The 13,730-nt window shown below is 36.9% G+C and overlaps 1 protein-coding gene across 1 annotated transcript; it reads right to left on the bottom strand.

Annotated features, from left to right (window-relative positions):
- Nucleotides 1-12,473: 12,473 nt before the first annotated feature.
- LOC105558345 (splicing factor 3B subunit 6-like protein) lies at nt 12,474-13,395 on the bottom strand. Its single transcript, XM_012005968.1, has 3 exons — nt 13,227-13,395; nt 13,003-13,121; nt 12,474-12,927 (listed from the first exon to the last, which is right to left on the bottom strand). Exons 1-3 carry the CDS (start codon nt 13,257-13,259, stop codon nt 12,702-12,704), a joined length of 378 nt encoding a protein of 125 aa, XP_011861358.1. The 5' UTR covers nt 13,260-13,395; the 3' UTR covers nt 12,474-12,701.
- Between the last annotated feature and the right edge of the window lie 335 nt (nt 13,396-13,730).

Raw genomic sequence — 13,730 nt, forward strand, 5'->3', positions numbered from 1 at the left:
CATTCATAAATTCAACGTTGAATTGAGCAGTGGGCCGGCCTAAGACAGCGATTTTTAATAATTAATAACTCGTTAACTATTGCAAAACCTGCAAAGTGGTACAGGACTTTTCAACTTAGTCTCGTCCACTCTATCCTACAATAAGCGTTGATGCGGGTATTACATAACACCTTGTATAATTCGTTTTAATATTATTACACGTGAAATATTATTTACACATATTATTATGTGTCACAATATTAATATTTGCGTTTGCAAATGCAAATAATGGCACATTATATTTTTTTAAGCTCAACGGTAAAATTCGTATCAGAAACAAATATGTTATAAAGTAAAATAGAACGAATAACTGGAAAAAAATTAAAATTATTGACCGTTCCGTTTCAACAATATAAACAGTTAAAACTATAAATGGGAAGAATTATGTAGTAGACATGAGTGTAGTGTAAGAGATGTGGCAACAGCACCTCAAACTATAATCTTTCGAATCTGTGTTACATTATGTATTAATCGTAAGGGGTATTCTTTAGAATAATATTGCATCAAGATATACCATTGTAATAATTGAATGCTGGTGCCTGTCTGGAAGAAACTTTTGAAATTATTGTAGACATGAATAAACAAAATTATGTTGTTTAAATCTATATTTCTGCTCGTTTGTCCCATGATCTTTCCATTTTGTGAGAAAATGTTGATTACGAAAATAAATCATTAGCCAAATGCTGGATATTTCGTATTTGTTTTCAGTTTTCTCGTTGTGGATCTTCGCGCGCAAGAAAATAAGAAAGTGAAGATGGCTGCGCGCGTAAACACACGCACTTAATACCTCGTTGTGACTCGGCAAGCATCAGATAGCGCGACATATAATAGTCGTCTCATTCCTTTCGTTCAGTTACGCATGTCCCGGATGCGTCGGCAACGGCGACGAAAAGATGGGGTGGAAAACACGCCGCTCGAGTTCGTTCGCGACGCACTGTAACCGCACGCGTTTGAACTGAAATTGCCGCGTTCACGTGACCGCGAGCCGTCGCGTGGAGTGTGCGCAGCGCACGCGCCAATCGAATCAACCACCACCGCGCGTCTAGCAATACGCGTGCTACGGCCGTCGTACCTGCGAAACGCAAGTTCGCAATAGAATTTGAATTGAAACGCAAACCCGACGCTCGATTAGGGAGAAACGCAATTAGGCTAATATTACATTTGTCGTACGACAAATTTTTCAAGCATACCGATTGGCTGCACAATAGTAAAGTTCTCGAGTCTCTAGAAATTACCTATTCTGCAGCCAATCAACACGCTTGAAAACTTTGTCGCACGACAAATGTACTATTAGCTTTAAGGCTAATATGTCATTTATCGTACGACAAATTTTTTTAACGTGTTGATTGGTTGCAAGACAGTAAAATTCTCGAATATGTAGCAATTTTTTATTCCGCAGCCAATCAACACACTTACAAAATTTGTCGTACGACAAATGCAATATTAGGCTAGGGCCTGTGTCCATGATGCCAGAACTTGGTCCACGTTCTAATTCCGAGAAATGTGTAGCCAATCAACTTGAAGCTATTCCATACAAGCTCATTCACGACATTGTTTATTTAAAAAACTTGGCGTTGCTAAACCGCTGAAATATACAATCCAAACTTATTTTAATTAATTAATTCTAACCCCTATTTCATAAGCCACAGGCGTGCGCGCACACACAACACACACACACACGCCTGCACAAAAGAGAGAATTTAATATTTTGTAAGGAAAGAGGAAAGGCGCGATTAACATTTAGTTTAGCAGTGCCAAGTTTTTTAAATAAACAATAATGTCGTGAATCAGGACCAACATGTATTCAACAATTAAATTAGAAAAAGTCATCTTTGAATAAAATGTTATTTGTATTAAAGTTGGTTGCATTATATTTTTATTGAATAAGTATTAAAAATTTATCTCATTGATATTATTGTCTCCTTTATTTCTTTCGGTAAAAATCTTATGCTCGATTGTTTGGATATAACATTTAAAAATAATAAAGTATCTAGTTTGTATAAATATCCATTTTATTTGGTGTAATTTAATGATATCATTACTTTTGTAGAGAAGATACTTTTGTAAAGAAGATAAAAATGTTTTTTCTAATAAAATATATCCAAATAATTAAATTATATAATTCTTGATTGGATGACGCTTATACTTGGCGTCTTTTTAAACCTTTTTTATTAAAAAAGGTTATTTTTTAAGGTGATATCACGAATTTTGTAGTTTCAATTACACTGATCTTATTGAAACAATTTTTTTTCCGTGTACATATAAATATTCATATGTACACTAGGACCAGAATACACTAGGACCAAAGCCACGCTTGCGAGCGCCACGTGCAACAGAAATATGAAAAGGAAATTGCCCCCTCCACTGGCCTGGTTGACGACGACGACGACGACGTTTCTTATGTGAGAATTCAGAGCCGCGAACTTTTGTATTGCAGTATCCCTACTCGTGGGGCATGTGGGACAACAATAAAAACACTTTTATTATGCAAATCGTACCCAAGCTATCGATTGAGTGCACTTAGAAGTTCGTCGGATCTGCCGTTGTTGAAATCCGAAAATCTGTGGGCCTGTCAACTCGCGTACTCGCGTAAACTACACGGTCAGTCTCGCGCGCACTGTTCTAGCTAGCTTATACTTGGCGCGAGATACTACCGTGTCTCGTGATAGAAGTCTATGGTCGCATCGTAAATTTAAAAATATAAGAGCACCAGACGAATTAAGCTTGCTTTTATTGGTCTCTTTAAAAAAAAGTTTTTCAATATGGCGATTATTGAAGGGAGCAAAAACGCGAATGTTACGAACCGCAAGATAAAGTGAAGCAACACTGAAAGGATCGGAGGAAGGTAAGCAAGTATACTTATTGCGTGAATACGATTTCATATCCACGTAATTTCCTCGTCGAAAGTTCCGCGCAAAGGCGCGCATGCGCGCGCGCGCGCGTCGACGATGGCACTCACCTCGGTGCGAATCGGCAGGCAGCCGGCGATCGTTGTTGCATTCTCCTGCGTCGGTCGCTCGTTCATTCGCGCGTGTCCGCGACAGATTTCTGCGACGTCGTCGGGGAAGAGGGCGGTGGAAGATATGCTGCTGACGCTCGGCGTTTCACAGCGCACCATAGTCGCGCGCGTTCGAACTGAAGTTGCCGCGGTCACGTGACCACCGCGCAACACACGCATGCGCCGATCGAATGAGCGACGGCCGGTGCCGCGGGCGCCATATTGCACTTCTGCTGCAGGCCGAGTTTGGCGGCGATCGAGTTTGAATTATACGTGTTCGATGTCGAGCCGGGGGGAAGTGCAATGCTTACACGGCGCGTTCCTAGGCGACGGGCCGAGCTCGCGCATGACATTTGCGCGAGTGAGATGAATCGTTGTGATCATATATACGTACACGCGCCGCGACGACCGAATGGAATTTCGTCGTGCGCCGAACAAGAACTGTATACGATTCCGCGAGATATATGACTCTATAAGCGTCAATAAGACACCGGAAAAAATTCTCCCTCGAACCTACGGGAAGTAAACAGTCGAGGCTCGGTGGATAAAAATGTTTGATTTTATTTTATTTTGAAGAACGCGTCGTTCTCCACGGGCGATTATCGAGCGAACCTGGAGAACGACGGGAATGTTTACAGTTTGCACATGGGTTTCATACGCGACACGGCGAAATATATCGCGAGACGTTCGGGTGGGCGATAAATGTCAGGTCGATATAAATACACGCAATTGCGAAACTTTCATCTGGTTGTTTATTTGTGAGAAAGGGGGCAATAATTCACGCCACTGCGAAACCGGCGGCTGTCACATATTGCCGAATACACTCCGTCGTGATACGCTCTAGTGACTTTGCAAAATGCAACGTGGGTCCGTCTCTGAGCAGCGCGCCGGCCGAGTCCTTGAACGCTCCGCATTCTGGTATTCCGCGTAGCCCCGGGTCGAAGCACCGACGCACTCGTGTCGTCCCGAGACGATGAGGGCCGCCAACGCGACGGGAGGACTACGGCACGCGACTCTCGCGTCTCGGGCGTCGCGTATCCCAGTCACCGACAGCCGGCGGAATGTTTTTATCGTGCGTCATGCTGCAATCGTCGGACGCTGGCGGTATCGTTGTACTCTCGTTGCGGTCTAGTGACTTTCGACGTGACGTGGTAGCGCCCTGTGGCGAGCAGGCCGGTGGCCAGCAGCAGGCCGGTGGCCAGCAGCAGGCTGGCGAGGACGAGGAGGTGGAGCGTCCACGAACGGTGCTGCGAGACGACGTGGAGTAGCTCGTGCAGACCCTCGTGGATGAGCTGCAGCGTGCCGAGCAGGACGGCACCGAACGACTCGCCGGCGACGCGGCCGTCGCCGCCGCAGCAATCGTACGACATACGATTCCGCTGCGTCGCTGTCTAGCACAGTCTAGCATGAAAATAAATAGCGAGTACGAGACGTGTGCGGGCGCGGCGCGGCGCGGCGCAGCTTGCGCCGCGAGCCGTGGCCGGCCCCGTGCGTGGATGCCGAGTCTCACACGGCTTAAAATCGCGTACGAGAATCGCGACGCGCACCGTCGACGAAGATCTCACAAACGTGCTTGTGTGCTTGTGTACGTTCGGACGCCGCTGCGCCGCGTGCGAGCAACGGGCGCGGTGGGGTGAACGCCAGGCGGGTTTTCGCTTTCGACTGAAATCGAATGGGCCTCGGGTCGCACGCCCGCCACTCCGTTCGCGTGTGGGTGCGTCGCCCCGCGTCGCGACGCGACGCGGCGCAACACGGCGAGGCGCGCGTGCGTGTATATATACTCGCGAACGCGTGCTGCAGCTGCATGCGTCCGACCTTCGCGGTCTACGTTGCGCGATCGAGCGCGAAGTTTTGCTCTCGCGACGCCGTTAATGTTTATTTGTTGTAATAATAATTCGCACATATTCGTGCGCTAGCATCACGCGAATTGTACGCATTCGCGTCTGCGCGTACATACAGCGATAATAAAGTCGAATAATTTGTACGAATTTATATGATAAATGTTTCTTATCGTAGATACAGTCTGGTTTTAAGTGCTTTTAGGTGACAAATAAAAATCATGCTCGGCTTGGCTTAAAAATATAAGCGAATGTGAAGATGAGACGTATGACTATTATCACCCACACAGCAAGATGATCCAAAAATATCTTGAGAAAGACAACATAATGAAGTCAGAAAGAGCTCTTACCCATACAGCACAGAGAGATTGCAGGAACATTACAGAATGATATTGAAACATTGCAATATTGCATATTGATTGCGAAATGTTGCTGCAACACTGCTGCAAGATTGCAGCAATATTGAGATGTCCGCTTTTTGAAATATTACAACGAAACATTACAGCAACATTGCAATGTAATATATATTTAAAATAATGAAACACGGCTCATACATTACAATATTTTAATGATATTTCAACATTTCAGCAATATTTGCTGAAACATTGCCTGTGTCCAGCAGAAGTTTGCGCTTGCTAAGCGCTTTGCGTTCATTGGATTATACTTTCAGATCTGTGCTGAAATAGAGCTATTCTTCTAGATCTATCCAATCAGCATAAAGCGCTTATTCTTAGCTAACTTCGGCAGAACACAGCCATTGCTACAACATTGCTGAAATATTCTATATAGGAATATATTCAGGTATAAATAAGTAAATTAATTATAATTACAAACTTTTATTTAAAAAAAATAAAATTGAAGAGATGGATCGCCAGTAAATAAAGAACAAATAATAAGGATGACGTCGACAATTAACTGGCACAATATATTTCGTTTAGTACATACAACGTTTCAACCAGTAATACTGGTCCTTATCAAGTATCAAAAGTCCTTATCAACCCATTAAATGTGACAGCAAAAAATCTAAAAAATGATTAATATGAAAATAAAGATAAATAAGTCAAATATTACAACACAAACGCATCTTAAAAACTTACGGGTGACATATCAAAAATTGGTAGTATAAAAATACATGGAAGAACGAATCACTCTGCACAGTAACACAGATGGAAGATAGAAATTCCGAAAGACGTCCATTATTGTGAAAAGTCGGTAGAAGACTGATAGTATTAAAATATCAAGAGATCAACATTTGTCAAATAGGTCAAAAACACGAAATATGGGCAAATATGTATGTAAATAATTCTATATACATGTAAATAAAAAGTCAAGTAGTGCGCACAATTTTATCATAAATAGAGCTCAGGTTGTCGGTGTCCTGTTGTAAGTTTATCGTATGATTAATAAATTTTTTTATGTAAAACATCTCAGCAATTTCTCGTTTTTTATGTGATTCGTTGTGTAGAATTACCGGGTTGGACCAATCGAAATCATGTCCGACAAGGTTACGGTGTTTGCTAACGACCGAGTGATGATTAGTAGGTTTTTTGAGATCACTGCGATCACTGCACTTTTATTTTTTAAATTTACAGAAAATTATATATTTTTCAACTGAAAAATCATACATTTTTCATTACATCACATACTGTATACGATAATGATGCGTTAGATCTAAAATCGATATTATATTTATATATTAAGATTCTAATTTTTTACAATAAATATAAAATTTAATAAAATTCAATGACATAAATGGCTATCAAATAATAAATAAGACTTGAATATACCTGTAAACGCGATTATTAATTATTATATCTTGAAAATGTCTATTAAACTAAATGACTCTACACAAATATTATAAAAGGTTATATTATTATTATTATAGCAAAATTATAGAATTGTAGTTTTGCAATATTTCCGGAATATAAATGCCATATTGCTGATATATTGCAGGCATATTGTTAATTTATGTTTCTACAATATCTCCGTAATGTTGCATTGTAATTTGCAACATGCAACATTGTTGCAATGTTGCTGCAATATTCTGTTATGTATGGGTATGCGCCACTTGCAGAGAAATAAAAGACTTGTTTTAAAATTAAAAAGGTGAGCTTATTGTCAACCCAACTGGCAAATTTTATTAAATTAGTTACAACGTTTCGATCTTATTACTTCACTCCTTTTCAAGTCACACAACTCCATTCCTTTCCTTGACATAATATTAATTAGAGAGACAACAACAATAAAATATTAACAAATTGGTGTCAAAAATTAACCTTTTCTGGACGGTACGTAAACTATTTTTCCAGCCATCCTCTTAAATACAAAATTAATATTACTAGTCTAGTTGACCGTGCCATCTTACTTTCTGACCAAAAATTTTGGAAACAAAATATTGAATTAGTTTAAAAAATTTTAATTAACAACTCTTTTCCCGATAAAATCATCAATAAACATGTTAACGTTAGAATCAACGAATTAAAAGGACAAAATACGGCAATGGATTGTGCGACTTATAATAAATGTTTCAACCCCCAAAAAATGTACTCTCTTATATATTAAAGGTTTGAGCGAAAAAATTAGTACTAAATTCAAAAAGATAGGTTTGGACACTATTTTTACAGTCCCTAAAAGACTCGATAGACTAATTAAAAGAGGCAAAGACCAATTAAATTGGGACAAAAACAGAAGTAATAATCAAATGTAATAATTTTGAAGCTTCTTATATTCGGCAAACCAAACGACACTTACAGACTCGCATTAATGCCCATAAAAACGACATTAAGAAACACGAAAGCTGCAATTCCATCGTTAGCAATCACGTATTACATGACCATGAGTTTAATTGGTCGATACCAACTATTCTACATAGTGAGCGTCTAACGAAGAAACGAGAAATCGCTAAAATATTTTTATCAAAATAACTAATAACACCATTATTTTACAAACACAAAAAATTTTAATGTAATGTATGACTATGTAATCAAATCCATGTAGGTCGTAACATCACCTTGTTTGTTGTTTTATAACATTACCTACGAATCAGGTGGAATCGAACCTCCATAATGTTCAAATGTGTTTTTATTCTTTGACTCTATTATACAGGATGAGTTTTTTAAATTGAGGCTGCAAATTATCTGGAAAACTAAGCATTGTACGAAATAAATGTTCCAAATAAACCCTATTAATATGAACAACTTTTGTCTGAAACATTTCTTGATTTGCCTAATACTTTTTGATATAGTCAAGAGAAAATTTATAAATTTTTCAATGTTTAACTTATAATATCTCGACAACTGTTTGTCGGAGGAAAAAGTAGTATAGGACTTTTTTACTTGATTTGGTCTCAGGAATATGCTGTTGCAATAGTGCTCTAATTATTAAAAATTTTTGTGTATGTAAATTTTGAGGATGTTAAAATACACAAAAATTTTCCAACTTTTGCGGGATGAAATTGCCCCCTCGAAAATATTGAGGGTTTATTTAGAACATTTTTTCGTACAATGCTTATTTTTTCAGATAATTTGCAGTCTTAAATTTAAAAAACTCACCCTGCATATCAATATAACGATGACTCGCTTGCCTATGGAAAAAAAATTTTTTTGGTACGTTAATTTCTTTTCTTTTCTTTTTACTAGATGACTAATTAATAATTTTAATCTCTTATATTCTGTTGATTTGCAGTACTGTTACTTAAAAAGGACCTGAAGTAAGGTCGAAACATTGTAACTAATTTAATAAAATTTGCCATTTGGGTTGATAAAAAGCTCACCTGTTTAATTTTTAATCACTGGCAACTATAAGTGATATTTCTCTTTTGTTCTCATTTAAAAGTTATCGGAAAAATTTTTTTTAATATTCTGTAATATCAATATTGCATCTCAAATAGACATCTTTAAGAGTTCATGTTTATAATGTCAATAAGACATATATTCTAAGATATTTAAAACGCAAAGACTTTGATGAGAAATATTTAACAAACAATTCAAAAGAAATTTTTGACAATGTAAAGGATAGAAAAAGTATGAAGAAAAATCATACAAGTGTAGGTATAGTAAAGTAACTCACTTCAACATTAGAGGAAAGATAAAAAAACTTTCATGCGAGTGTATCAATTCATAATACCACGTGCGGTTTTTTCCTTACGAGAAAGGGCTTTTGCCGCGCGTCCCTCTAGCGGAAACTTTGACAGGTTTCCAATATTAACATTATCCAGTGAGAAATAATTCGCCGATGTCGAATCGACATCGTTTCGACATCGATCGACGAATCATTTCTCGTTGGGTATATGGTAGATATCATAAATAAGATATCATAAATAGTTTTTGAAAGATATCTTACAGAAATCATTTTTAACATGGCATTTTAATATTGATTTGAAGAGATTTATTAAATTTCCTTCAAATATGTTTCAGATATCTTATATAAGAAATCTCTCAAACAAGATGCCTTTTAGACCTCTTATAACAGACATCTTAATACATTTATCTGGTAGATATCTTTTTCATTACTCAAAAAGTTATTTATAAAAATATATCTAAAGGAGATCTTTCTGACATAAATGTTGTGTGGGCAACAACAGGTGCATCATGGTACATCATGATGTAGTATCACAGAAGTCATAATCGTAAATGCTCCAATAGGAAAACATTTATGAAACAGGGTGAATCATATTTCCAGTACCAGCCTTTTACCACGAGAGGATGGATTACCGACTCCAACTCTAGTTCACTGAACGGCACAAGAGGGCAGCTACATCGATCTCCCCACACAGCACAGAAAGATTGCAGGAAGATTGCAGAAATGTTACATTGCAAGATTGCAATATTGCAGCAACGTTGCGCAACATTGCTGTAACGTTTCTGGAGGATTGCAGCAACGTTGAAATGTCCGCCCTTAGAGAGATTGCAGCGCAACATTATAGCAATGGTGCAGTGCAATATTTTTGGAATAATTTGTTGTTGTTGTTGTACATAGGCAGAGAATTTACTAATTACATATACATCCGGGCCTTTTTCAATACATAGCAAGCTATTGCGAAGCAACCTAAGGAGATTATGTTGCTTCGCAATAGATGGAGATTGCGAGCAACACCGTACTGATCAAGTACTTCATAATTCGCGCATTATTTATAGTATCAACGAAAATAACATTATAAAATTCTTGTAATTAGAAATATTTTTTAAATAGAAAATATAGTATTTTCATTATTTTTGAAACATTACTGCAATATTGTTATCGAAAGTTTGCAATTTTATATCCCTGCAATGTCTCTGCAAGATTGCAACGTTTCTGCAATGTAATTGCAACCATCTGTGCTGTATGGGAAAACTGTTAGTTCGCGGAAACATTTGTGTATTATAATATACAAATTAAATGGCTTACGTATACAGATCGAAAGCAGCTCGCTATATATAGTTTCATAACCGTAAAGAACCATTGAGAAACGTTTAAACGGAAACGTTTTTGAAACCATGATTTAAGAAACGTATTTTTTACGTCTCTACAGTCAATCTTTCAATATGCGCATGTGGGTGTATTTTACACTTCAGGCTTCTTCTTTTCTTCCTAGATTTCATATAGAAGCAAATTTTTTGTGCCTCCTTTAGCATTATCGAAAAACTATTAAAATAAAAATTTCAACCTATTTATAAAATATTTATTTTGTGTAGCACGTATTGATTTTTATACGTTTCATAAACGTTTACTAAACATTAGATATGTTTAAAAAACATATATGAAACGTATAATATGAACCATCACGTACTACCTGGATAGGTTTATATACTTATAGTAAATAATTGAAAAAAATATATATGAAAAAATGACAAAAAAATTTTTTTAAATACGAGTATGACAAAAATATATATGTATAACACGTTATAATGTGTACATCACTTTATTCATTTTTTTAATGGTAATTTCCTTATGGTAAATTGCTGTACTTTATTAATGGAGAGGAAGCTGAGGAAGTTTTATAAATATAACTATCCTGATGAATAATACTGAAAAATATACTATAAAGCGTATTTTCCAATTATTCAGCAAAAGAATGTTACGTATAAAGCTTCTAAAACATTTCTCACACAACACGCCCCATATGTAGCACATGTTGGTTTTTATCCGTTTCCTAAACATTTATTAAACATTAAATACGTTTAGGGATCATATATAAAACGTGCTACCTGGGGTATGTCTCAAAAGCGTTATAAACATGATGAAAAGACGTTTACAACAGAAATTCTAAAGAAGTAGGAATTAAAAAGTTTCCCTTTAGCTTTAAAAAACGTTTCTATAATGGTTTCTTAAACGTTATTTTATCGGAAAAGAAACGTTTCATCGAACGTTTTTTCGAATGGACATTTTAACTCATGAGAAACGTTTCTAAAAATTGGTTATAAAACGTTTCGAATAAACGCTTCTAAAACATTTTTGAAACGTATATGTGCTACTTGGGTATGATTGGTTAATACTTTTAGATCCAGCCAATCATATTAAGAAATCATTGAGCGCTCACTCAATAGTTGTGCTTGCTGAACGTGGCCAATGAGAAATTAATGATGGTTGAAAAGATGTCGAATCGATGCCAAATCGACGTAAATGCATAGACGTGATTTAATGCCGATTTGATATTTTTTCAACTAATCATTTCTCAATGGGTATGAACATCTGCACTATATACATATATCGAATTCACACTGATTTCAATGTCGAAAATGATTTGAAATTTAATTGCTTTCGATGTCAAAAATTGCTCAAAATCAAGTTGATTTCTATACTTGTTGTTCGACTAGATTTAGAGATCCAAGAACTTTTCTATTCTGCAACCAATCAACACGCTTGAAAAATGTGTCATATGACAAATGTAATATTAAGCCCGCTGCAGACGATGCTATTTTTCCTGCTGGATTGCTTGCAATCTAATAAATTACTATCGTTGCACCACTCAGCACTCAGGATTCCTAGTAATTTACTAAATCGCAAGCAATCCAGCAGGAAAAATCGTCTGCAGCGGGCTTTAGCCTAAAGTCTAATTTATAATGTGATTTTACTATTAGAAACATTCTATTTTATACAAAATCAAAACGCTAAAAAGTTTGTTCGACAACGAACGATTGTACAATGTATAATGCATAATTTATCAACTCGCACAAATTCTTTAAACGTATTTATTGGCTACAAAATAGAATGTTTCTAGTAGCAAAGAGTACATTAAGCTATAGACTGAAAGTAGCATTACATCGAGCATAACATACATCTAGCTACGATATCGCTTGCAACAGTGTGAGCGATGCTTTAGACTACGCTATAAATTATAGCTCATATCATATTTTCTCGAGTCCCTGAAAGCGTAGGAATGTCACTATTGTCACTTTGTAACTAACTGTGAAAGTAGTATTAATTACGTTCTTTTAATGCGCCGACATTTTTCCACTCAGATTTTTCTACGTTTTTCGAGAAGTTCAATATACAACTTTCCTACATTATACGTTGCAAGGATCATATAAACAACGAAAGTATTGCCAAGTTAAATATTAATGAAATATTTGTAAACCAATATAAAGATTGAATCAGAAAAAATAAAAATACACCAAAACTATCAAAAATTATATACAATTTTATTTATTATTTTATAATACAAGCTTTATCGCATTATTCAAAGTTGACGTCTTTTCCTACGCCTCTCTATATCCTATGCTCTCATACAACTAATTGATAAGTCACAGATAAAAATTAACAAATTAATCAATGTGAGTGTAGTTATATCTTAATAAATATTTTGTAAGAATCATACATTTGTATCCCCTATGCAAATATTTGATCAATTATTTTTTCTCGTCATTTAGATTATACTTCGTCTTCAATTTATCTAAATCTTCCATCTTTTTGTCAACGTCGATTCTCTTAAACGCTTTATTACTTTGATAATATAAAACTACCAAATAACGATTACACACATTAAAACCGCTCAAATGGTCGCAAGCATTCTTTGCATCGAATATGTCTTCGTACACGACGAATGCTGTGCCTCTAGTCTCTGCCGTGTTACCTCTGAATCAAAAATCATAACTTCAAATAACTTCTCATTAGACTTACCTCATTTTGACCAAATCAAAATATATTTACACTCGGATTTGTCTGATGGCTCCATACTTGCCAAATATATCGTACATTTCTTCAGCAGTAATTTTATATGGCAAGTTCCTTATATACAATACTCTGTTTACTTCGGGTGGTAGCCTTACCTACAATAAAATTTTTGTTTATCAAACATAATGCAAGAAGTTAGGTTATGTTAGGTGAATAACGCGATTACAATCAGTTAATAATGAATTCTCGTATATATTTACATTGGCGCGTCGTTGCAACATTGCCATAGTCATCTTGGCGGATTAGTTCGTTCACTGGACCTCTCGCAAAATTACAGAATTAAGTTTTCGACAATGAACCGAACCACAACGCTAAACAACAATCTACAGAAGTAAAGGCCCCTACACAATGCTGAGCGACAGCTATAGTCATAAACATAGCGAGTATAGATTGGTATAGATGAGCAAACTCGGCGCGGCGCTAATTGACCCTGTGCGCATAAAGCCTAGTGCAGACTGCACGCAGCAAGCGGCAAGCGTCGAGCAGCAGCCAATCAACGAAGAGATATTTTCTACGCCACTGCTGACGCTTCCGAAAGATCTCTTCGTTGATTGGCTGCTGCTCGACGCTTGCCGCTTGCTGCGTGCAGTCTGCACCACAATATAACCACAGTATAACCAGTAGTGGCACTCGCTCTTTTGTTTCACGTTCGCGCCGATCCGTACTGCGCATCCGACATGTTTTTATTCTGACCAATCACAGGA

This window comes from Vollenhovia emeryi, unplaced genomic scaffold, assembly GCF_000949405.1.
Source record: "Vollenhovia emeryi isolate VEMERY1.0 unplaced genomic scaffold, V.emery_V1.0 DF939352.1, whole genome shotgun sequence".
Classification (NCBI taxonomy): domain Eukaryota; kingdom Metazoa; phylum Arthropoda; class Insecta; order Hymenoptera; family Formicidae; genus Vollenhovia; species Vollenhovia emeryi.

Coding starts and splice junctions, on each gene's coding strand:
- LOC105558345 (XM_012005968.1), bottom strand. CDS start 13,259: ATGACTATGGCAATGTTGCAACGACGCGCCAAT. Junction 13,122..13,226: donor TGTTGCAACGACGCGCCAAT/GTAAATATATAC, acceptor ATTTTATTGTAG/GTAAGGCTACCACCCGAAGT. Junction 12,928..13,002: donor GCCATCAGACAAATCCGAGT/GTAAATATATTT, acceptor TTTTTGATTCAG/AGGTAACACGGCAGAGACTA.